Below are 24,544 nucleotides of genomic sequence, written 5' to 3' on the forward strand. Positions count from 1 at the left end.
CCAGATTTCCTAGCCGGTGCAGCTGTGGAGGGAAGAAAGGACAACTTACCCGCAGTTGCCGTGGATATCCACACATCCAGTGCGTCCTCAAACAGGGCCTGACTTGTGAAGGGTAGGTTCTCCACACTTTTCTTGGATTCTGCATCCGCCGTCCATTGGCGTAGCCAGAGTCCTCTGCGTGCCGAGACTGCCATGGGAGTAGCCCTTGCATTAAGCAGGCCAATGTCCTTCATGGCCTCCTCCATGAAACCTGCAGAATCCTGTATGTGATGTAAAAACAAGTCAGTGTCACTCCTATCATTAGTATCTAATTCCTCCAGTAATGCACCTGACCACTTCACTATGGCTCTAGAAATCAACGCACAAGCAATAGTGGGTCTCAGGGCTACTCCTGTAGCAGTGTGTAGTGATTTGAGCGTAGTCTCAATCTTGCGGTGAGCCGGCTCGCTTAAGGAGGTTGAGCCAGGGACAGGTAAAACCACCTTTTTTGACAACCTAGATACAGAAGCGTCCACTATAGGTGGTGGATTTTCCCACTTCTTTCTGTCCTCTTCAGTGAAACAACAGACAGAGGTGGGGGGGGGGGGGGGGGGGGGTTTGCAAATCCCCGCCCCCAAATTTCCCTTCCGCACACTGAAAATTACCTGTAACCATCCCTGAACCTATCTGGTAATAAAATTCAGAGAATTAGTCACAAATGTTTGCAAACACATGTTTAGCTGCTGGCCACTTCATGGCTTCTCTGATACAGCCGTCCTAACCTACATAATAGCAGTGCCCACATAGGGCCATGTAATTTGTCACAGTAGGCCTCATGATAAAGGCTGTTTGTGACCCCTCCCCCTTCCAGCACCTGATATATAATTATCTCCAGGTATGACTGAGCAGCTGTTAAATTGTTTGTCTGCTTGTGTGCGAGAGGCATTGAATGGGAGCAGTATTTGGAAGGCATGTTGTTCCTTGTAGTGCCAATGGGAGATCCTGGGGGTGGCTCCCGGGTAAGTTAGCTCTCTGTCTGGAAGTGTTTTAGTAATAGCCTTTATCATGAGGCCTACTGTGGCAAATTACATGGCCCTATGTGGGCACTGCTATTATGTAGGTTAGGACTGCTGTATCAGAGAAGCCGTGAAGTGGCCAGCAGCTAAACATGTGTTTGCAAACATTTGTGACTAATTCTCTGAATTTTATCACCAGATAGGTTGAGGTATGGTTACAGGTAATTTTCAGTGTGCGGAAGGGAAATTTAGGGGTGGGGATTTGCACCCCCCCCCCCCCCCCCCCCCCCCCCTCTATGTCTGTTGTTTGTCTGTGACCCCTCCCCCTTCCAGCACCTGATATATAATTATCTCCAGGTATGACTGAGCAGCTGCCAAATTGTTTGTCCTCTTCAGGGAACGCAATGAGAATTCTTTTAGGGATCTGGAATTTTTTCTCTAGGTTTTCCTAGGATTTTTCAAGCAAGGAGTTTAACACCTTAAAAGCAGGGAATGTAAGCGAGGATTTCTTATTTGCAGTAAAATCAGTCTCCTCTTCCTGCTCAGGTACCTTCTCAGTAATATGCAACACATCCCTAACGGATTAAATCATTAGTTGCACCCCTTTAGCAAGGGATTCACCCCCCCCCCTTCCTCCTGCATATCCCCATCACCGTTCCCTGTATCAGAGTCGGTATCAGTGTCAGCTTGCATTATCTGGGCAAGTGTACATTTTTGTGGGTATGTAGGTGGGTTTTTAGACTAAGTAGTGGGGGCTGAATATATCATATCCTCCACAGATTTTCTTAAAAACTGCGTCCCTTTTTCAGTATGTGACATCCTAGTTGAAATCTGGGACATCCTCGCCCTTAAAGAATCCACCCATAGGGGTTCGGATCCAGAGGGCTGAGAAAGCATATTGCAGTCTTGAGTACATGGAATAGACTCCTCAGGAGAAGATAAACACTCTGCAGCACAGGACACAGAGTCCTTAGACATGGCAGTTTGGGATATGCACCCCCCCCCGAGTACCTTCAGTGAGCCTCAGAGTATGAGGAACCAGCCACACCGCGCCCTTTCAGGCTGTTATTACGGTAACAGTCCGGCGCTGACTGACTATCCTTAATTGGATAGCTAGTATATTTAATACACTCTCCCACCCCCTATCTATAACCCCCTGGTACCGCAGAGGTGCTGGAGTTATGTGGAGGGACAGCGCTTCCCTGTCAGCATCTTGTGTGGCGATCTGCAGGGAGAAAATGGCGCTGGTGAGATGCTGGATCTGCTCTGAGAGGAAGCCCCCCCCCCCGACATGGTGCGCGGCTTCCCGCACTTAGTTATTTATACTGGCCTGAGGTATTAGTGGGATCAGCCCCTGTTAGCTATGTGACCAGTGTAGGGTTATCCGCGCTGGCTCAGGACGCCCCTCAAAGCGCCTACACCGTGTGTTGCTGAGCCTTCCTTGAGCGCAGCCGACAGAGCTGCACTCCCACCCTTGTGCCGCCTGTTATACCCGCCGGCGACCCGCTAACCGGGATGCCGGCGCTGTACTCGCCACTCTTCTTTCTTCTGGCACTGTTAGGGGGTGCCGGCCATGCTGCGGGAGTGAGCGGTCGCCTTGTGGGCTTGCGATCAGTTCCCCCAGGAGCTCAGTATCCTGTCAGTGGAGTAGAGAACCATTAACTCTCTATTAAGTTGATTCCTACTCCCCCCCCCCCTCCCTCTCCAAGTCCCACGAAGCCAGCAGTCTCCCTGTAAATAACTTGAGAAAATAATAAAACTAAGAAAACTCGTAGGAGCTCCCCTAGCTGTGACCGGCTCCTCCGGGCACATTTTCTAAATTGAGTCTGCTAGGAGGGGCATAGAGGGAGGAGCCAGCCCACACTATTAAACTCTTAAAGTGCCAGTGGCTCCCAAAGGACCCGTCTATACCCCATGGCTCTAAATGGAACCCGAGCATCCTCTAGGACGTAAGAGAAAGTCTGTTTGACAGTTCCACTTACCTGCATGCTTTGGGCGATCTCCTCCCTGTCAGAAAGGATCTGCGACAGGTTTTTAGTGCCCAAAACATTCCTGAGAGTGGTCTGGGCTAGCAGGCGGGTGGCGGAGTTTGCATTGGTGATATTAGCCACCGCCATAGTGGCGTTCTGGACTCGGTAGTAGACAACGCCATCCACGCTGACGGTCACAGAATCTTTTGTCAGAATCTGAGAGGAGACACCGAGAAGGACATGTAAGAGCTTTGTACATTCTGTTGCTTGGTATATTGGGAATGGAAAAAGGTCTAAAATGGAACTACATACTGCACAAGCAGCCAATACAAACGTTACAAAACAAGGTAACGAGGGAGCCTTGGACCCTCCCAGCCCCCCCTGCTCTTCATAACCTGCGTAAGCGTCAGTCAGTAGCAGAGATATTACCTCTTGGGGTGGAATGTCAAATGTGATGGTCCTCAAGTCCACTCTAATAAAGTTGTCTGTGCAGGGGACGATGAAGAACATACCTGTGAAGAAATTGTGTGTTTAATAACAGCATGAAAAACTAGGTGGCAGCTCAGTGATGGAACACCAGAATGAAGGAGCCGCTAGGAGGTGGGACAGCTAAGGAGAGGTATAAGGGCAGGAGAGGGCTCAGTGATGGAACACTAGGATGAAGGAACTGCTAGGAGGTGGGACAGCTAAGGAGAGGTATGAGGGCAGGAGAGGGCTCAGTGATGGAACGCTACGATGAAGGAACTGCTAGGAGGTGGGACAGCTAAGGAGAGGTATGAGGGTATGAGGCGGCTCAGTAATGGAACGCCAGAATGAAGGAGTCGCTCGGAGGTGGGACAGCTAAGGAGAGGTACGAGGGCAGGAGATGGCTCAGTGATTGAAACGCCAGAGTGACAGCTGAGGAGACTGAGACAGCCTGATTATGAGGGCAGAAGATGGGTCAGTCAGCTATAAGGCTATATCTGATGCTTCATTCTTCTGATGGGTGCAGGACTGAGATCAACACACCCAAACAAAGCAGCAACATACAAGGCCAAAAAAAACTACACAATGCAGTGACAAGAGACATACAAAGACCAACACAACTATATAACTCTGTGACAAGAGACATACAAAAACCGACACAACTATACAATGCAGTGACGAGACATACAAAGACCAACACGTTTACAATGCCTCGACAAGCTATATACAAAAACCGACACAACTATACAATGCAGTAACAAGCGACACACAAAGACCAACATAGCTATGCAATACAGCGACAACAGACATAAAAAAGATTAAGACAACTACACAATGCAGCGACAAGCAACAAAGTCCAACACAACTATATAATGCAGCAACAAGAGACATACAAAGACCAATACAGCTACGCAATGCAGCCAAAAACAACATACAATAACCAACCAAGCTAAACAAGACATCAATAAGTGACATAAAAAACACAGCACAACGAATTAACTCAGCAACAAAGGTTATACAGAGAACAGCAATCTCACACACCGTTTCCTTCTAAGGTTAAACAATGACAGAGTAACACTGTATAGATAAGGCGGTTACACGTATCCCTAGAAACTGGCGGTTTATATCATACACACACACACACACATTATCTATATATATATATATATATATATATATATACACACACGCACGTTCCTGACAGCGCAGACTACCACCAGGATTATCACATTTGGTGATAGACACTACATACAGCATGGGGACACTAGCCTGGCCACAGGACCTTCAGCAGTAATCACTGACCATGTAGTGACAGAATATAACTGGATGGGATATATACATAAGATATGTTACATTATTACATCATATACAACAATGATACAGAAATCCATAAGAAACTGACCTGGCCCCTTTGGGCCTCCACGCATAATACGCCCAAACTTGAAAATGATGGCACGTTCGTATTCCTTCACAATCTGCAACCAGAAAGAGGACAGTGAGAATCCGGTCGCAGATGAGATACAATAGTCGGCAGTGAGACTGGTTCATGTCTTTCCCTGGAAATGCAGATTCTCCTGGACGAGGAAAGGGAGATTTTGAAAACAAATGATATAATTTTAGGCTAGGGCCACACATAGCGGCCAAGCGGGTCCCGTTCAGCGGGACCCGCTTGCCCGGAAGGAGCCTGCACATTGGCGTCTATGCAGGCGCCCACACATATGTGGCGGTTCCGCCGCATCCAACCGCAGCATGCTGCGGTTGAGCTAGATGGCAGGATTTCAAGGTGACCACATACATTTCAATGTATGTGTTCACACAGTGCGACCGTGTTCTATTGAAATCCCGTGCGTCACTGGCCGGATCCTGTTCTGCAGCATCCCGCAGTACAGGATCCGTGTGAACACAAAACGGGACCCGCTTAGCCGCTATGTGTGGCTGTAGCCTTAGAGTTGGTCTGTGTACATGTACCTGTATCTGTGTACGTGGACCTGTAGATAAGCCTGTCTGTGTACAAGCAGCTGTAGATGCACCTGTCTGTATACATGGCCTGTAGATACACCTATGTACCTCTAAATACACCCGTATGTGTACATATACCTGTAGATACACCTGTCTGTGTACAAGCACCTGTAGATGCACGTGTATGTGTACATGTACATGTACCTGTAGATACACCTGTGTACATGTACCTGTAGATGAACCTGTGTCTGGATACAAGCACCTGTAGATGCACCTGTATCTGGATAGAAGCACCTGTAGATGCACCCGTCTCTGGATACAAGCATCTGTAGATGCACCTGTATCTGGATATAAGCACCTGTAGATGCACCTGTATCTGGATATAAGCACATGTAGATGCACCTGTATCTGGATATAAGCACCTGCAGATGCACCTGTCTCTGGATACAAGAACCTGTAGATGCACCTGTCTCTGGATAGAAGCACCTGTAGATGCACCTGTATCTGGATATAAGCACCTGTAGATGCACCTGTCTCTGGATAGAAGCACCTGTAGTTGCACCTGTGTCTGGATACAAGCCCCTGTAGATGCACCTGTCTCTGGATACAAGCACCTGTAGATGCACCTGTCTCTGGATAGAAGCACCTGTAGTTGCACCTGTCTCTGGATACAAGCCCCTGTAGATGCACCTGTCTCTGGATACAAGCACCTGTAGATGCACCTGTCTCTGGATAGAAGCACCTGTAGATGCACCTGTCTCTGGATACAAGCACCTGTAGATGCACCTGTCTCTGGATACAAGCACCTGTAGATGCACCTGTCTCTGGATAGAAGCACCTGTAGTTGCACCTGTCTCTGGATACAAGCACCTGCAGATGCACCTGTCTCTGGATACAAGAACCTGTAGATGCACCTGTCTCTGGATACAAGCACCTGTAGATGCACCTGTCTCTGGATAGAAGCACCTGTAGTTGCACCTGTCTCTGGATACAAGCACCTGCAGATGCACCTGTCTCTGGATACAAGAACCTGTAGATGCACCTGTCTCTGGATACAAGCACCTGTAGATGCACCTGTCTCTGGATACAAGCACCTGTAGATGCACCTGTCTCTGGATACAAGCACCTGTAGATGCACCTGTCTCTGGATACAAGCACCTGCAGATGCACCTGTCTCTGGATACAAGAACCTGTAGATGCACCTGTCTCTGAATACAAGCACCTGCAGATGCACCTGTCTCTGGATACAAGCACCTGTAGATGTACCTGTCTCTGGATACAAGCACCTGTAGATGCACCTGTCTCTGGATACAAGCAGCTGCAGATGCACCTGTCTCTGGATACAAGAACCTGTAGATGCACCTGTCTCTGAATACAAGCACCTGCAGATGCACCTGTCTCTGGATACAAGCACCTGTAGATGCACCTGTCTCTGGATAGAAGCACCTGTAGTTGCACCTGTCTTTGGATACAAGCAGATGCACCTGTGTCTGGATACAAGCACCTGTAGATGCACCTGTCTCTGGATACAAGCACCTGTAGATGCACCTGTCTCTGGATACAAGCACCTGTAGATGCACCTGTCTCTGGATACAAGCACCTGTAGATGCACCTGTCTCTGGATACAAGCACCTGTAGATGCACCTGTCTCTGGATAGAAGCACCTGTAGTTGCACCTGTCTCTGGATAGAAGCACCTGTAGTTGCACCTGTCTTTGGATACAAGCAGATGCACCTGTCTCTGGATAGAAGCACCTGTAGATGCACCTGTCTCTGGATAGAAGCACCTGTAGATGTACCTGTATCTGGATACAAGCCCCTGTAGATGCACCTGTCTCTGGATACAAGCACCTGTAGATGCACCTGTCTCTGGATAGAAGCATCTGTAGATGCACCTGTATCTGGATATAAGCACCTGTAGATGCACCTGTATCTGGATATAAGCACCTGTAGGTGCACCTGTCTCTGGATAGAAGCACCTGTAGTTGCACCTGTCTCTGGATACAAGCCCCTGTAGATGCACCTGTCTCTGGATACAAGCACCTGTAGATGCACCTGTCTCTGGATAGAAGCACCTGTAGATGCACCTGTCTCTGGATACAAGCACCTGCAGATGCACCTGTCTCTGGATACAAGAACCTGTAGATGCACCTGTCTCTGAATACAAGCACCTGCAGATGCACCTGTCTCTGGATACAAGCACCTGTAGATGCACCTGTCTCTGGATAGAAGCATCTGTAGATACACCTGTATCTGGATACAAGCACCTGTAGATGCACCTGTCTCTGGATACAAGCACCTGTAGATGCACCTGTCTCTGGATAGAAGCATCTGTAGATGCACCTGTATCTGGATATAAGCACCTGTAGATGCACCTGTATCTGGATATAAGCACCTGTAGATGCACCTGTCTCTGGACAGAAGCACCTGTAGTTGCACCTGTCTCTGGATACAAGCCCCTGTAGATGCACCTGTCTCTGGATACAAGCACCTGTAGATGCACCTGTCTCTGGATAGAAGCACCTGTAGATGCACCTGTCTCTGGATACAAGCACCTGCAGATGCACCTGTCTCTGGATAGAAGCACCTGTCTCTGGATAGAAGCACCTGTAGATGCACCTGTCTCTGGATACAAGCACCTGTAGATGTACCTATCTCTGAATACAAGAATCTGTAGATGCACCTGTCTCTGAATACAAGCACCTGCAGATGCACCTGTCTCTGGATACAAGCACCTGTAGATGCACCTGTCTCTGGATACAAGCACCTGTAGATGCACCTGTCTCTGGATACAAGCACCTGTAGTTGCACCTGTCTTTGGATACAAGCACCTGCAGATGTACCTGTCTCTGGATACAATCACCTGTAGATGCACCTGTCTCTGGATACAAGCACCTGCATATGCACCTGTTTCTGGATACAAGCACCTGTAGATGCACCTGTCTCTGGATACAAGCACCTGTAGATGCACCTGTCTCTGGATACAAGCACCTGCAGATGCACCTGTCTCTGGATAGAAGCACCTGTAGATGCACCTGTCTCTAGATAGAAGCACCTGTAGATGCACCTGTCTCTGGATACAAGCACCTGTAGTTGCACCTGTCTTTGGATACAAGCACCTGCAGATGTACCTGTCTCTGGATACAATCACCTGTAGATGCACCTGTCTCTGGATACAAGCACCTGTAGATGCACCTGTCTCTGGATACAAACACCTGTAGATGCACCTGTCTCTGGATAGAAGCACCTGTAGATGTACCTGTCTCTGGATACAAGCACCTGTAGATGCACCTGTCTCTGGATACAATCCCCTGTAGATGCACCTGTCTCTGGATACAAGCACCTGTAGATGCACCTGTCTCTGGATACAAGCACCTGTAGATGCACCTGTCTCTGGATACAAGCACCTGTAGATGCACCTGTCTCTGGATACAAGCACCTGTAGATGCACCTGTCTCTGGATACAAGCACCTGTAGATGCACCTGTCTCTGGATACAAGCACCTGTAGATGTACCTGTCTCTGGATACAAGCACCTGTAGATGCACCTGTCTCTGGATAGAAGCACCTGTAGATGCACCTGTCTCTGGATAGAAGCACCTGTAGATGCACCTGTCTCTGGATAGAAGCACCTGTAGATGCACCTGTCTCTGGATAGAAGCACCTGTAGATGCACCTGTCTCTGGATACAAGCACCTGTAGATGCACCTGTCTCTGGATACAAGCACCTGTAGATGCACCTGTCTCTGGATAGAAGCACCTGTAGATGCACCTGTCTCTGGATACAAGCACCTGTAGATGTACCTGTCTCTGGATACAAACACCTGTAGATGCACCTGTCTCTGGATAGAAGCACCTGTAGATGCACCTGTCTCTGGATACAAGCACCTGTAGATGCACCTGTCTCTGGATACAAGCACCTGTAGATGCACCTGTCTCTGGATAGAAGCACCTGTAGATGCACCTGTCTCTGGATACAAGCACCTGTAGATGTACCTGTCTCTGGATACAAACACCTGTAGATGCACCTGTCCCTGGATACAAGCACCTGTAGATGCACCTATCTCTGGATACAAGCACCTGTAGATGCACCTGTCTCTGGATAGAAGCACCTGTAGATGCACCTGTCTCTGGATACAAGCACCTGTAGATGCACCTGTCTCTGGATACAAGCACCTGTAGATGCACCTGTCTCTGGATACAAGCACCTGTAGATGCACCTGTCTCTGGATACAAGCACCAGTAGATGCACCTGTCTCTGGATACAAGACCTGTAGATGCACCTGTCTCTGGATAGAAGCACCTGTAGATGCACCTGTCTCTGGATACAAGCACCTGTAGATGCACCTGTCTCTGGATACAAGCACCTGTAGATGCACCTGTCTCTGGATACAAGCACCTGTAGATGCACCTGTGTCTGGATACAAGCACCTGTAGATGCACCTGTCTCTGGATACAAACACCTGTAGATGCACCTGTCTCTGGATACAAGCACCTGTAGATGCACCTGTCTCTGGATACAAACACCTGTAGATGCACCTGTCTCTGGATACAAGCACCTGTAGATGCACCTGTCTCTGGATACAAGCACCTGCAGATGCACCTGTCTCTGGGCCAGATATATGGTTAGCACGGATCTCCACTAGCAGACGCGCAGATCCCGGCAGTAGAAGAGCGGAATCTGGCATTAGTACAAAGCAGTAAATATGGCTTCCACGCTGCCCCCACATACAGCCCCCAATGTATATATTAGTGTGATGTCCTCTACTCACCTTTATGCACATCCATATTGATATGGGAAATGTGATCACGATGAGGATGTATGACACAATGAGCAGAACCCAACCACAGCGTCCGAGCTCGGGATCCTCCTCGCCTGCAACAGAAACATCAGGGCAAGGCTTTATAGCGGCCAGGTGCAGATATATATTGTGAGAAGAGCTTACAATCTAACATGATGCCTACTACATGTAGATGGAGCTAGTAACTCAGTCCCCCTGATGCAAAGTATTTACAGGTCTATTTACTAAAGCTTCTAAAACAGACCAAGTGAGGTGTTGCCCATAGCAATCTTTCAGATTGTGTCTATCGTTTTCTAGAATGCAATAGAGAAATGATAGCGAAATCTGATTGGTTGCTAGGGGCAACACCTGTACTTTTCCTATTTAGAAGCCTTGGTAAATCTACCCCTCAATATGGCCAAACACAGGGTTTTAAAGTGATTGTTTCACAATCGTGTAATATACACCATATCTACTAATTACTAATCAGGGCTTGTTTGCTGGGAAAATGGACCTAATTCAGACCTGATCGCTCGCTAGGGTTTTTTTGCAGCGCTGCGATGAGATAGTCGCCGCCTACGGGGGAGTGTATTTTTGCTTTGCAAGTGTGCGATCGCGTGTGCAGCTGAGCGGTACAAAAAAAAAAACTTTGGGCAGTGTCTGAGTAGCCCAGAACTTACTCAACCGCTGCAATCACTTCAGCCTGTTGGGGGCCGGTACGGACGTCAGACACCCGCCCTGCAAACACTTGGACACGCCTGCGTTTTTCCAAACACTCCCTAAAAACAGTCAGTTGCCACCCACACTTCCTGTCAAATCTCCTTTCGATCGCCTGTGCGACGGATTCTTCGTAAAATCCATCGCACAGCAACGATACACTTTGTACCTGTGCGACGCAGTTCTGACCTGATCGCAGTGCTGCAAAAAACGCTAGCGAGCGGTCAGGTCTGAATGACCCCTATGTGTACTAGGGCATAAAGAGGAATGCAGGTGTTTTTGTGCTTTCTATGTGTCTTTAATGCATTACACTTGTACACGGTGGAGTCACGTTATGATGAGCACCAGCTAATAGCCGGAGTAACCGCAGCGTGCAGCACGGACAGCAGCTAGACGGTTGAACTGTCGTATTAGACACACGTCTGGTAGCCCCCAGGTTCATCTGACGGTGAGCTGCTCCCCTGTAGCGTGTCGGTCGGCCCTCACGCACCTTCGTAGCCGACGTTCACCTCTCACATCAGTGGCACGTGGTGATCCGCAGTTTCCACGTCTGTTGTTCGCAATGGTGCCATTTGACCAGTCACTATACACCTTCACCACAAACTGCGCTGTGCCAGAAATACCGCCACACTTGGCCCGAAAGCATCTTTTTTTGCAACTCGGATAAATCGCACCTTTATCCCATGACAGCAACGAGTGATATGTGTGCGTTTTTCCGAACACTCCCTGAAAACGGTCAGTTGACACTCAGAAACGCCCACTTCATGTCAATCACTCTGCGGCCAGCAGTGCGACTGAAAAACGTTGCTAGACCTTGTGTGAAACTACATCGGCCATTGTGAAAGTACGTCGCGCGTGCGCATTGTGCCGCATACACATGCGCAGAAGTGCCTTTTTTTGCATTATCACTGCGCAGCGAACATTTTCAGCTAGCGATCAACTCGGAATGACCCCCATAGACTCTACCTGACTCTGTCTGATACTCACCTGGACTCATTATTACTCTAAAAGTTCAAGTCTAAGATTTTCTGTTCACTCTCCTCCTTTTTCCTTAATGACAGGGAAATGTTAGTATTGATAGAAATGTGTATATTCCGTTATGTTGGATGTACACACTGACACGGGGGCCACAGTGAATTGTTTGCTGGTTTCTTCACCTTGAGTAACATATATGGTATAATTGTCCAACGCCATCTGGCTGCTAACTGACTTTTTCTTGTTTTACACTTGTTTACAATGCTAGTTGCCACGAATGGCGGTGTTATTGGGATGGTTGCTTTATTCGGGGCGATGAACCGGAGAAGAATTTTTCTCGGGCCAGACCCTGAGTTCATATTTGAAACCATATTACCAGATTTATGTCCTCACCGTTTCATTCTCCCAGTTTTGAAGTTAATCTGTTAGATACTGGCGAGCACAGGGTTCTGTTTGCATCAATGTTAACTATGTAGCGAGGGTGGGCTTTTTGACCCCATCACGTCCTCGTTGTGTTGCCTTCTTGGGCAGCCCATGGCAACACCTAACTGGTGCCTTTTTTTTTTCCCCCTCCCCCTTTATTTTTTCCCCCCTCCCTGTATTCGATGGATCTCATACTATTACAAGAGATCTTGTTATAATTATGGTACGACTACTGGTACTTTTTTTTTTTTTTTTTTTAATGTATTTATTGGATTTTACATACGAACAAAGTAAATAAAGTAATCATATCGACAAGAGCAGTATTATATAGAAACAGCAACATATTTTGGACAAGGAAGGTATAAAAGTGATCACAAAGTTATCATTGAAGATAGTAGTATACTGAGTCTAGATCACATCATAGCAGCCCTTGGTAACGGTTTGTCGGTATAGGGAATAAACATAACCAAAATGTAACAGTCAACGAACTAAGAAAAGTAAGAAGAAGGAGTAAAGAGAGAAGGGAGGGGGGGACAGTGAAAAACTAGAGAATTAAACTAAGAAAAAGTAGTGAGAAGGAGAAGGGAGGGAAGGGAGGGGGAAAAGAAAGAGAGAAAAGGATTTTCTCTATTATAATAGAATATTGATATTACTAGGTGATTCATCGCGCCCTACGGGCGCTATTCACACCGTCGGTTGGGGCTACGCCCCGTTAACCCCTGCACGCCTTTGAACATACACAGGCCAGTAGATAGGTGGTCAAGAGGTGCTGCGGGTGGGGAAGGGGAGGGTGTGGTAGGTCCGCGAATGGGGGAAGGCAGAGCCGGATTAAGACCATGGGGGGCCCGGGGTGCTTTAGACAGTGGGGTCCCTATTGAAGAGAGGGGTGGGGGGTGCACCTATTAACGGGGCCAAATGCCCACCATGCGTCCTCGGCCCAGGGGGGCCCGACTATAAATGGCCACGGGCCGAGAGGGCCCAACTACATACCCACAGGCCGGGAGGGCCTGACTGTACCTACGGGCCTAGTGCCCGATCCCTGGCGGTCTAGGGAGGAAAGGGGGGGTGAGTGAGAAACCACCTCGCTGAGGCCTCACCTGGTCCGGGTCATTTTCCATCAGGAGCACGGCGTCTTCCGGCCTTTTCAGCGGGCACCGGAGCTCTTCTCCCTCCATGCGGCTGTTCACCGCTCTTCAGCGCGGCCTCCCTCTTCGGCTCTCGCTCGGTGTCTTCTGCGCTCTTCCGCGCGGTCGTCTTCTTCGGCTCCCGCCCGACAATCTGATTGGCCGGCGCCCCGCGAGCCATGATTTACTCGCGGACGGCGCCGGAAAAGAACTCCCGCCGCCAGCGCCTCAGATTGGCTGGCAAAACGGCGCCAAGTTTGAAGCGCCGCTGCCCGTCGCCACTTCCAGTCTGGTGCGGGTGGGATGCGGTGTGTGCCGCGGGTGAAAGGAGGGCCGTGCGCCGCGGGTGGGGTGAATGCTGTGGGAGGGGGGCCTCCGGACTGTGCGGTGACGGCGAGTCCGGCTTACAGTCCCCGCTCCCCGGCTGCAGGATCACCAGGGTACGTACAGGGAGTGTACGGGGAGGAGAGAGACAGGGCACTGGGTGGAGACGGGGCGGGGATGGGCGGACCGAGGGAGGGGACTGTTCCTGGCCTGCATGCAGCCACTGTGACTCCGCCCAGTGTTACGGATACGGAGTCACAGACTAAGGCAAATATATAGGAGATAATATAATATAGCACATCACAGACACACTACACTATGGGGGTCATTCCGAGTTGGTCACTCGCTAGCTACTTTTAGCAGCCGTGCAAACGCATTGTCACCGCCCACCGGGGAGAGTATTTTCACTTTGCAGAAGTGCGAACGCATGTGCAGCAGAGCGCCTGCAAAATAATTTTGTGCAAAACAAGACCAGCCCTGTAGTTACACTTCGTGTGCGTTGATTCTAACGACGGAGGGACGGCTTTTGATGTCACACACCCGCCCAGCCACGCCTGCATTTTCCCCGACACGCCTGCGTTTTTCTAAGCACTCCCTGAAACCGGTCGGTTGACACCCAGAAACGCCCACTTCATGTCAATCTTCCTGCGTTCGTCCGTGCGACTAAAAGCTTCGCTAAAACCTGTGCAAAACCACAAAGGACTTTGTACCCGTACATCGTGCTTGCGCACTGCGGTGCATACGCATGCGCAGAGATGCCGATTTTTAGCCTGATCGCTGATTTGCAAACAACAGCAGCTAGAGATCAACTTGGAATGACCCCTATATCCTATCATATCCCATAATGCCTTAATGGAGAAAAGGATTCAAGCAATCAAATGGGGATCGAGCAGCAATATGAGTAAAAGTCCTACAGTTTGAAACATCCATATCCAGTATGCATCTATAATGAAAGCTAAATCAGGCACTAGGAACATCATATAGACCATCAAAAAAAGTCTGTTATTTGCAATTGTACAGATGCAGGTTTTGTATGGATATATGGTCCCCACTTCTCAAAAAACAGTTATACCACGAGAAGAATTGGTTATAGCTTCATATCTATCAAAAAGTAGTTGTTTCATTAATAAGTTATCGACTTCCGTAAGAGTCGGTCTGTGTCGAGCAATCCAAGAATTTAATATCACCTTTTTGGCCATTGTGACTTAAGTCCGTAAACAATAGACGACGTTGCTCTGTGAGCAACGTCGTCTAATGTTTCCCCCTCCCAGGCTGGCCGGTCGGCGGCCGACTGTACACACTGAGCGATATGACCGCTCATATCGCTCAGTGACGTCACGCCTACGCCAGTCCTGCTTGCAGGTCATGGATGAGTCCAGATCCTGCATGCTTGCCCTACCGACAGCGACGATCGCTGGTGACCCGCAGGGACGCGCATCAGTCGTCGCTGGCGGCATACACACTTGCCAATAAAACGAGCGACGTTGCTCATTTTATCAGCAAGTGTGTATGGGTCTTAAGAGTATCAGAAAGGGAATAAGGGCTGTCTGTGAAGCCGGAATATCCCAGTCATCCAAGTTCGCAAATAACAAGGGAACTGGATTGAGGGGAACTGTCAATGGGAATTAAGAATTAATATAATGTATTCATTTGTACTAAAAATCTTTTAATATATCCACAGGACCAGAGATTCTGGTATAGAGTGGCTGAGAAGTATCTGCATTTCGGGCAACGTCCATATTCACCAAGAACAAAGTGACTCCTCTGGCTCTGGGATATAGATGCCCTGTGCGTAGTTTTGATATGTACTTCTTGAAGCGTGGATGATTGTACTGTACGGAGAACCAAATCATAATATTTAAAGAGGGTGTCATTGTTCATTAATATAGAAATATCTTTTTCCCAAGCTGTCGTGGATGTTTGCCATATTTTGGAAGTCTGGAAGCTTATTAATATGTAATATACAAGTTTTGGTTTGTATCGCCCCATAGTACATTTGTGAAGTATGGGAATCAATGGATCTCTAATAGTAGAGGCAGAGGTCACTGGGGGCAAGGAATGTATATAACGGGACAGCTGAAGGAAAGATAAAAGATAAGAATCAGAGAGACCATAACATTGCTGGAGGTCAGAAAAGGAGAGCATATTGCCCCCTGGGTCAAAGACTTGGGCTATGGATTTGAATCCTTTTTGCCGTAGGCGCTGAAAATTTGGGTTCTCCATTCCTGGTGAGAACATCGGGTTACCCCAAAAGGTTAGCCCTTGTGACCTTCGGGGATTACGATCTAATTTTACATTAACCATCCACCACGCCTCATACGTGTCCCAAAAGAAAACATTGTTGTATATGTCTTTGGGAATATGTGTTTTGGGGGTGTGAAGTAGTGCCCCTGGTGAGAAGGGGTGTAGAGTTGCACAATCTATCAAAATGTCAGTATAGGTGTTCTGCTCCGTTATCCAATCCAGGGCATATCTAAAGAAAAGTGCTCGAGAGTAGTTAGTTAGATTAGAGAGACCCACTCTTCCATCCCTTTTTGGTAATTGTAATTTTGATTGGGATATCCTTGGTTTTTTGGATTTCCAGATAAATCGTGTGCATATTTTCATGATGCGAGTGATATCCTTAACGATTAATTTAATGGGTAACATCTGCATGATGTAGGTCAATCTAGGGAAAATTACCTTTTTAACAACTTCGACTCTACCAAGTAACGAGAGAGGTAAGTTGTGCCAACTGTCCAGCAACATCTCCATGAGAGATATTGCAGGAGGAAAATTGAACCGATATAAATTTTCAAGTTTATTAGGTATCTGAATGCCTAAATATTTAATTTTGGAATCCATGACCTTAATGGAGCATAGATTATCTGTAGCAGGTAACGTCGGCACAGTGCCACTTAAGATAAGAAGTTCTGATTTATTAATATTCATTTTGTATCCTGAAAACATGCCAAATTGTGTGATTATTTTGAAGGCAACTGGAATGGAATAGTCTGGTTTAGTTAGAAATAGGAGCATATCATCAGCAAAGAGTGAAAGTCTGAGGTCTGTGTTCCCTAAAAGAATCCCACGATAAAAGGGTGGACTGTCGTAGGGTCTGTGTTCCCTAAAAGAATCCCACGATAAAAGGGTGGACTGTCGTAGGGTCTGTGTTCCCTAAAAGAATCACACGATAAAAGGGTGGACTGTCGTAGGGCAATTGCAAGGGGCTGAAGCGCCAGGGAAAACAAGAGTGGTGACAAGGGGCACCCCTGTCTGGTTCCTCGGAGTATTGGAAAATTAGTGGACATAAGCCCGTTACAAATAATTCTAGATGTCGAGTGTGTATATATTACATTTCTTAAAATTTTTAACAAATCTGGAAAGGAGAATCTAGATAGAGTATCATATAAGTGGTCCCAGTGCACCATGTCAAAAGCCTTCTCTGCATCTAAGGATAGAATGGTATCCGGACTCCAGGTCGACAGCACAAAGGTCGACACACCTTATGTCGACATCAATTGGTCGACATACCTTAGGTCGACATGGACAAAAGGTCGACATGAACAAGGTCGACATGGAAAAAGGTCGACATGAGTTTTTCACGATTTTTTTCTTTTTTGGAACCTTTTCATACTTAACGATCCACGTGGACTACGATTGGAACGGTAAAGTGTGCCGAGCGAAGCGGTAGCGGAGCGAAGGCACCATGCCCGAAGCATGGCGAGCGAAGCGAGCCATGCGAGGGGACGCGGTGCACTAATTGGGGTTCCCGGTCACTCTACGAAGAAAACGACACCAAAAAACATAAAAAACTCATGTCGACCTTTTTCCATGTCGACCTTTTTCCTGTCGACCTTTTGTCCATGTCGACCTAAGGTGTGTCGACCAATTAGCGTCGACCTAAGGTGTGTAGACCTTTGTGCTGTCGACCCTCAGTCCCAGACCCGGATAGAATGGCCTGCGATACATTTGACACGGCACACCGGGCGCCACCAACCCGCCTAATATTTGTCACAGAGTTCCTTCCCATAGCAAAGCCCATCTGATCCCGGTGCACCAGAAGGGGTAGTACCAATTTCAAGCGTTCCGCCAATATTTTAGTTAAAAGTTTATAGTCTAAATTTAAAAATGAGATTCGGTGGTAAGAGCCGGGATCAGACAGGTCTCTGCCCGGCTTAGGGAAAAGACGCAGTGTGGCTGCATTAAAATATGGTGGGATATTTCCGGAAGTCAGTATATGATTGTATACTAGGACGAGGACAGGAGTTCATTTTGGAGCTAATAATTTATAAAAGACCGAGGTAAATCCATCCGGTCCTGGTGCCTTCCTACTTTTCAGATTCGATATTGCTGACATAACTTCCTGATAGGTAACGGGTGCAGTCAAAGATTGGCCATATTGTTCCGATAATTGTGGGATCGACAGACCTTCCCAGAATTCAGAGTCAGTCCGTGAGTATGTAGAGGGGGGGGGGGGGGATATAAATATGTGTAAAAGCTACATAAAACTTCTGTTATGTCTTTGAGGACTTAATAGAACCATCCGGGCGTTTCAGTGGGTGAGCAGTGGACGGTGGACGTTGCCCCAGTAATAAACTGGACAGTAATTTACTGGATTTATTTCCATATTTATGAAAACTAAATCTACCTCTAAGAGGTATATTTAATAAAAGTCGGAGGCTGCCGTCTTGTCGGGAATACGGTAGTTTCCGACAGTTTGAGGTCGGAAGGGGTTCCGACCTATTCATTACGGAATGCACGCTGATTGGCGGCTTTAGCCACCGATCAGCGTGCATTGTCGTAAGCGGGGCCAAACCCAACAGGTTTTAGCGCCGTTTCCGACAATCTCAATCTGACTTTAAAAAAAGTTGCATTGAGATGAGGGAGCTGAGACCAGGAGACGTGGGGGGAGCAGCGCTGCAGCGGGGAGAGCAGGAGCCCAGCAGCAGCGCCCACACTTGCTGGAGCCGGGTGGATGCCGCCATGAGCCTCCGCTGCTGCTCCCCAGTCTCCTCCTCTCCTCTCCCCGTCCGCTCTATCTCCTCCACTGCTCCCCCCACCACCGCAGACATCTCCTCACCTCCGGCGCCGCCGACCGCTTTCCCCTCACCCCCGGTGGCGCTGACCACTTCCCCCTCACCTCCGGCGCCGCTGACCTCTCCTCCCTCACCCCCGGTGCCGCTGACAGCTCCCTCTGCCGCTGCTGTCAGCGCACCCGCAGCGCTGACAGCAGGTCAGGAAACAGGGAACGGCCAAATCCGACAGTCGGATTTGGCCGCTCTTTTGAATAGTGGTTGTCGGGTCCATTCCAACAACTGCATGTCGGAATGGACCCCACTCTTATTGAATATACCCCTAAATGAGTAAGAGGATCCCAGTTTGTTAAATAAGTCCTCAAAATCCAGTTTTGCCGTGTCATAAACTTTTTTGGAAGAAAGGGAGGGGTTACCCTTATAATTTTGAAAGGCTGAAGTGAGAGTATGTTGAGCTGCCAGATATTTCTGTGTGAGTGTCTTTTTTATATTTGACAGAATATTCTCACCTCGTAAAGTCGCCTTGGAGGCTTGCCATTAGAGTACCGGGTCAGTCAGGAGAGTCTCAGAGTTACCGGTAGCATAGTTATCCCAGGCGGTAGATACAGCCTCTCTTAGCACTCTGGAAGAGGCCAAGGAAGACGGACATCTCCCATCAATGAAGTCACTTCACCCAAATGACCGCATGATCAGACATGGATATATATATATATATATATATATATATATATATATATATATACACTCCATCTCCTTTTTTCATACCTCCGTGAGCAAATAATGAGATAACAGCATAAAATCAATTTGAGACATCGTGCCCGTGGAAGCTGATAGGCATGAAAAATGACGTTCTAACGGGTGCGTCACTCTCCACATATCTAATAATAGTGATTGTTTAGACAGAGCAGGTACCCCAAACTTAGGGAGTTTCCTCCCCACATAAGAGTATAGGGAGATCCATGAATGGGGTAAGCAAGGATACAATAGTTTGAAAAAACGGCTTTGAGTAAGTAGTAGGGGCATAGTGTTCCCCCTAGGAATTTTTGAGGGCAGGGCGCCGGTCTGTGGGATCACTTGTGCACGCATCTGAAAACGGGGCGTGACTATGCAAATTGTGGGCGACAGCATCACTTAAGGGGGCGTGGGTGGGCGGCGGTGTCACTAAAGGGGGCGTGGGCAGGTGGCGGCATCACTAAAGGGGGCATGGGTGGCTGGTGGTGTCACTAAAGGGGGCGTGGGCAGCCGGCGGTGTCACTAAAGGGGCGTGCCTAGCACCTACAGAGGTGCTGGGCTTCCCCCAAGCGCTCTCCCGTAGCGTGAAACGGCATCTATACACACTGGGAGAGCAGGAAGCGGGCTGGCTGTTTAGCAGGGCAGGGCGGATTTTGCCTTAATAAAATCGGGCAGGGCGCGGCGCCCTGCTAAAACTGCCTAGCGTGAACACTAAGGGCAAATACATTTTGACATACAAATTCCTGACGTTCATAGAAGATGCGGCATAAAACATAACGTCCCTGCGGGTCACCATTGATATCAGAAACCTCCATCATTAAATGACGTACAGCGGGAATTACAACTCCCGGAGCTTTGGAGTTATAGGAGGCTGATGTCAAAACTTTCCAATTGAGCATATTTAGCTGAAGTACTTCAGGGGGCGTCAGATGCATCTCCTGGAGGAAGACGATATCAAGGCGGAGTTTACGCAAATACATAAGTATGCGTTTCCGCTTTGGGGGGGGGGGGGGAGTTACCCCCCCCCCCCCCACACACACACACACACACATTCCAGCGGGTCTGGGACTCCAGATCGACAACAAAAAGGTCGACACACCTTAGGTCGACGCCAATTGGTCGACACGCCTTAGGTCGCCATGGACAAAAGGTCGACATGGACAAAAGGTCGACAGGAACAAGGTCGACATGGGAAAAGGTCGACATGAGGTTTTTATGCTTTTTTGGTGTCGTTTGCTTCGTAGAGTGACCGGGAACCCCAATTAGTGCACCGCTTCGCTCGCCATGCTTCGGGCATGGTGCCTTCGCTCCGCTCCGCTTCGCTCGGCACAGATTACCGTTCCAATCGTAGTCCACATGGATAGTTAAGTATGAAAAAGTTCCAAAAAAGAAAAAAATTGTGAAAAACTCATGTCAACCTTTTTCCATGTCGACCTTGTTCCTGTCGACCTTTTGTCCATGTTGACCTTTTGTCCATGTCGACCTAAGGTGTGTCGACCAATTGGCATCGACCTAAGGTGTGTCAACCTTTTTGTTGTTGACCTGGAGTCCGGATACCATTCCAGCATCCGGTCTTTAAGGACATAAGCAAAAAGTAGTTGGATACCACAAAATATCAGCAATATAAGACACATAAGTGGTAAGAAGGCAGAGACGCGAGATATACATCTTCGTCTAATAAAGAGACAATACCGAAAATAGAGAAGAAGAGACCTATGAAGCACCAGCAAAGAATCCCAGAGACAGTCAGGGCCGGGCCAAGCTTATTTTTTTAGTAAGCAAAAATATATTTTGGCGCCCCTTGATGGGATAAAAGGGGTGTAGTCTTACAAGAAAGGGGTGTGGCTACACAATTGTACTCCCCGTGGTACAGGGTGACAGGGAGATAATAGGTTACTGGTGAGGCAGGGGTGACAGGGAGATGGTGGGTGACTGAGGTAGGGGTGACAGGGAGATGGTGGGTGACTGAGGCAGGGGTGACAGGGAGATGGTGGGTGACTGAGGCAGGCGTGACAGGGAGATAATGGGCGACTGAGGCAGGGTGACATTGAGATAGTGGGTGACTGATGTCCCCAGTGCTAGATACACATGCCCCCACAGTGCCAGATATGCCCCCAGTGCAGATACACATCTCCCCACAGTGCCAGATATGCCCCCAGTGCAGATACACATGCCCCCACAGTGCCAGATATGTCCCCAGTGCTAGATACACATGCCCCCACAGTGCCAGATATGCCCCCAGTGCAGATACACATGTCCCCACAGTGCCAGATACACACATCCCCACAGTGTCAGATATACCCCCAGTGCAGATACATATATCCCCACAGTGCCAGATATGCCCCCAGTGCCAGATACACATATCCCCACAGTGTCAGATATACCCCCAGTGTAGATACACATATCCCCACAGCACCAGATATGCCCCCAGTGCAGATACACATATCCCCACAGCACCAGATATGCCCCCAGTGCAGATACACATGCCCCCACAGCACCAGATATGCCCCCAGTGCAGATACACATGCCCCCACAGCGCCAGATATGCCCCCAGTGCAGATACACATGCCCCCACAGCGCCAGATATACCCCCAGTGCAGATACACATGTCCCCACAGCACCAGATATACCCCCAGTGCAGATACACATGTCCCCACAGCGCCAGATATGCCCCCAGTGCAGATACACATGTCCCCACAGTGCCAGATATGCCCCCAGTGCAGATACACATGCCCCCACAGTGCCAGATATACCCCCAGTGCAGATACACACATCCCCACAGTGCCAGATATGCCCACAGTGCAGATACACATGCCCCCACAGCGCCAGATATACCCCCAGTGCAGATACACATATCCCCACAGCACCAGATATGCCCCCAGTGCCAGATACACATATCCCCACAGTGTCAGATATACCCCCAGTGCAGATACACATATCCCCACAGTGCCAGACATACCCCCAGTGCAGATACACATGTCCCCACAGTGCCAGATATGCCCCCAGTGCCAGATACACATATCCCCACAGTGTCAGATATACCCCCAGTGCAGATACACATATCCCCACAGTGCCAGACATACCCCCAGTGCAGATACACATGTCCCCACAGTGCCAGATATGCCCCCAGTGCAGATACACATATCCCCACAGTGCCAGATATACCCCCAGTGCAGATACACATATCCCCACAGTGCCAGATATACCCTCAGTGCAGATACACATATCCCCACAGTGCCAGATATACCCCCAGTGCAGATACACATACCCCCAGTCCAGATATACATATCCCCACAGTGTCAGATATACCCCCAGTGCAGATACACATGTCCCCACAGTGTCAGATATACCCCCAGTGCAGATACACATGTCCCCACAGTGTCAGATATACCCCCAGTGCAGATACACATGTCCCCACAGTGTCAGATATACCCCCAGTGCAGATACACATATCCCCACAGCGCCAGATATGCCCCCAGTGCAGATACACATGCCCCCACAGTGCCAGATATGCCCCCAGTGCAGATACACATGTCCCCACAGTGCCAGATATGCCCCCAGTGCAGATACACATATCCCCACAGTGCCAGATATGCCCCCAGTGCAGATACACATATCCCCACAGTGCCAGATATACCCCCAGTGCAGATACACATATACCCACAGCGCCAGATATACCCCCAGTGCAGATACACATGTCCCCACAGTGCCAGATATACCCCCAGTGCAGATACATATATCCCCACAGTGCCAGATATGCCCCCAGTGCCAGATACACATATCCCCACAGTGTCAGATATACCCCCAGTGCAGATACACATATCCCCACAGTGCCAGATATACCCCCAGTGCAGATACACATACCCCCAGTGCAGATACACATATCCCCACAGCGCCAGATATACCCCCAGTGCAGATACACATGTCCCCACAGTGCCAGATATACCCCCAGTGCAGATACATATATCCCCACAGTGCCAGATATGCCCCCAGTGCAGATACACATTTCTCCACAGTGATTCCCCCCAAAAAAGTGCTGCTCACCGCGCTGCTGTGAGGGGAGGAGAGCGCAGCGTGCGCCTCTCCAGCCCCGGGCCCTTAGTCTCCAGCGGTGGTGTCTATCTTCAGCGCCGGCCCGTGAGCAAATCAGAACTCACGGTCCGGCAGCCAATCAGGAGCCTTAGCTGCCAGTCTGCGAGCTCTGATTGGCTCACGGGCCGGCGCCAAATTTAAGATAGTCACTGCCACCGGAGACGTCTGTGCGTGCTGGGCAGCGGTGGCCGGGAGAGGATCGAGCCTCTTACTGGCCACTGCTGCTGTAGAGAGTGAAGCCACTGTGACTCACTGTCTGCAGCAGCACCCTCTACTGCCTGGCGCTCAACGTGGCTGCGTAGCCCACGTATGCGTCGGGGCCGGCCCTGGTGACAGTAACGGGGATAAAAATAAAAACAAAAGGACAAACAACATATAGGAAAGAAAGAGCATAGAGCATTGGCATTTTGTGGGCGCGGCCAGACCGTGCGGGGGGCGGGCTGTGGAGCGACGAGTAGCTAATGCTGCGCTGGCCGGGAGCTACTCCTAAAGTGCAAAAGCATCGCCGCTGAGCGATGCTTTTGCACTTCTGCGGGGGGGGGGGCTGGCACTGACATGTGGGGCGGGATAGCCCTGTGCTGGGCGTCCCCCCGCATGTCTATGGTCTTTATCGTAGCCCTACAAAATTTAGCGGGGCTACGATCAACTCGGAATGACCCCCACAGTAAGGCGAATTAGCGGTTGTCTTGGATTAAATGGGAGCAAAGTGGTGCAAAATCTTTTCTCTGTTTGGTCAATTCAGTCGAATAGTCCTGGAATAATAGGATTTTGTGGCCATCCCAAGTTATATTCCTGTGTCTGCGAGATGCTGACCAAATTAGTTCTTTGGGGGTCATTCCGAGTTGTTCGCTCGCAAGCTGCTTTTAGCAGCTTTGCACACGCTAAGCCGCCGCCTACTGGGAGTGAATCTTAGCATATCAAAATTGCGAACGAAAGATTCGCAATATTGCGAAAATACTTCTCTGTGCAGTTTC

General features: G+C 49.0%; 1 protein-coding gene across 1 annotated transcript in view; it reads right to left on the reverse strand.

Annotated features, from left to right (window-relative positions):
• The window catches only part of LOC134948146 (stomatin-like), a 62,169-nt gene that overhangs the window by 27,548 nt on the left and 10,077 nt on the right, over positions 1-24,544 (reverse strand). Inside the window, exons 2-5 of the mRNA XM_063935958.1 lie at positions 10,160-10,263; positions 4,833-4,905; positions 3,395-3,477; positions 2,978-3,181 (exon numbers count right to left, since the gene is read on the reverse strand). Of these exons, the coding sequence (XP_063792028.1) occupies positions 2,978-3,181; positions 3,395-3,477; positions 4,833-4,905; positions 10,160-10,263 (464 nt within the window). The remainder of the gene's footprint in view (positions 1-2,977; positions 3,182-3,394; positions 3,478-4,832; positions 4,906-10,159; positions 10,264-24,544) is intronic.

The sequence above is a fragment of the Pseudophryne corroboree genome, chromosome 8 (assembly GCF_028390025.1).
Source record: "Pseudophryne corroboree isolate aPseCor3 chromosome 8, aPseCor3.hap2, whole genome shotgun sequence".
Taxonomy (NCBI): Eukaryota; Metazoa; Chordata; class Amphibia; order Anura; family Myobatrachidae; genus Pseudophryne; species Pseudophryne corroboree.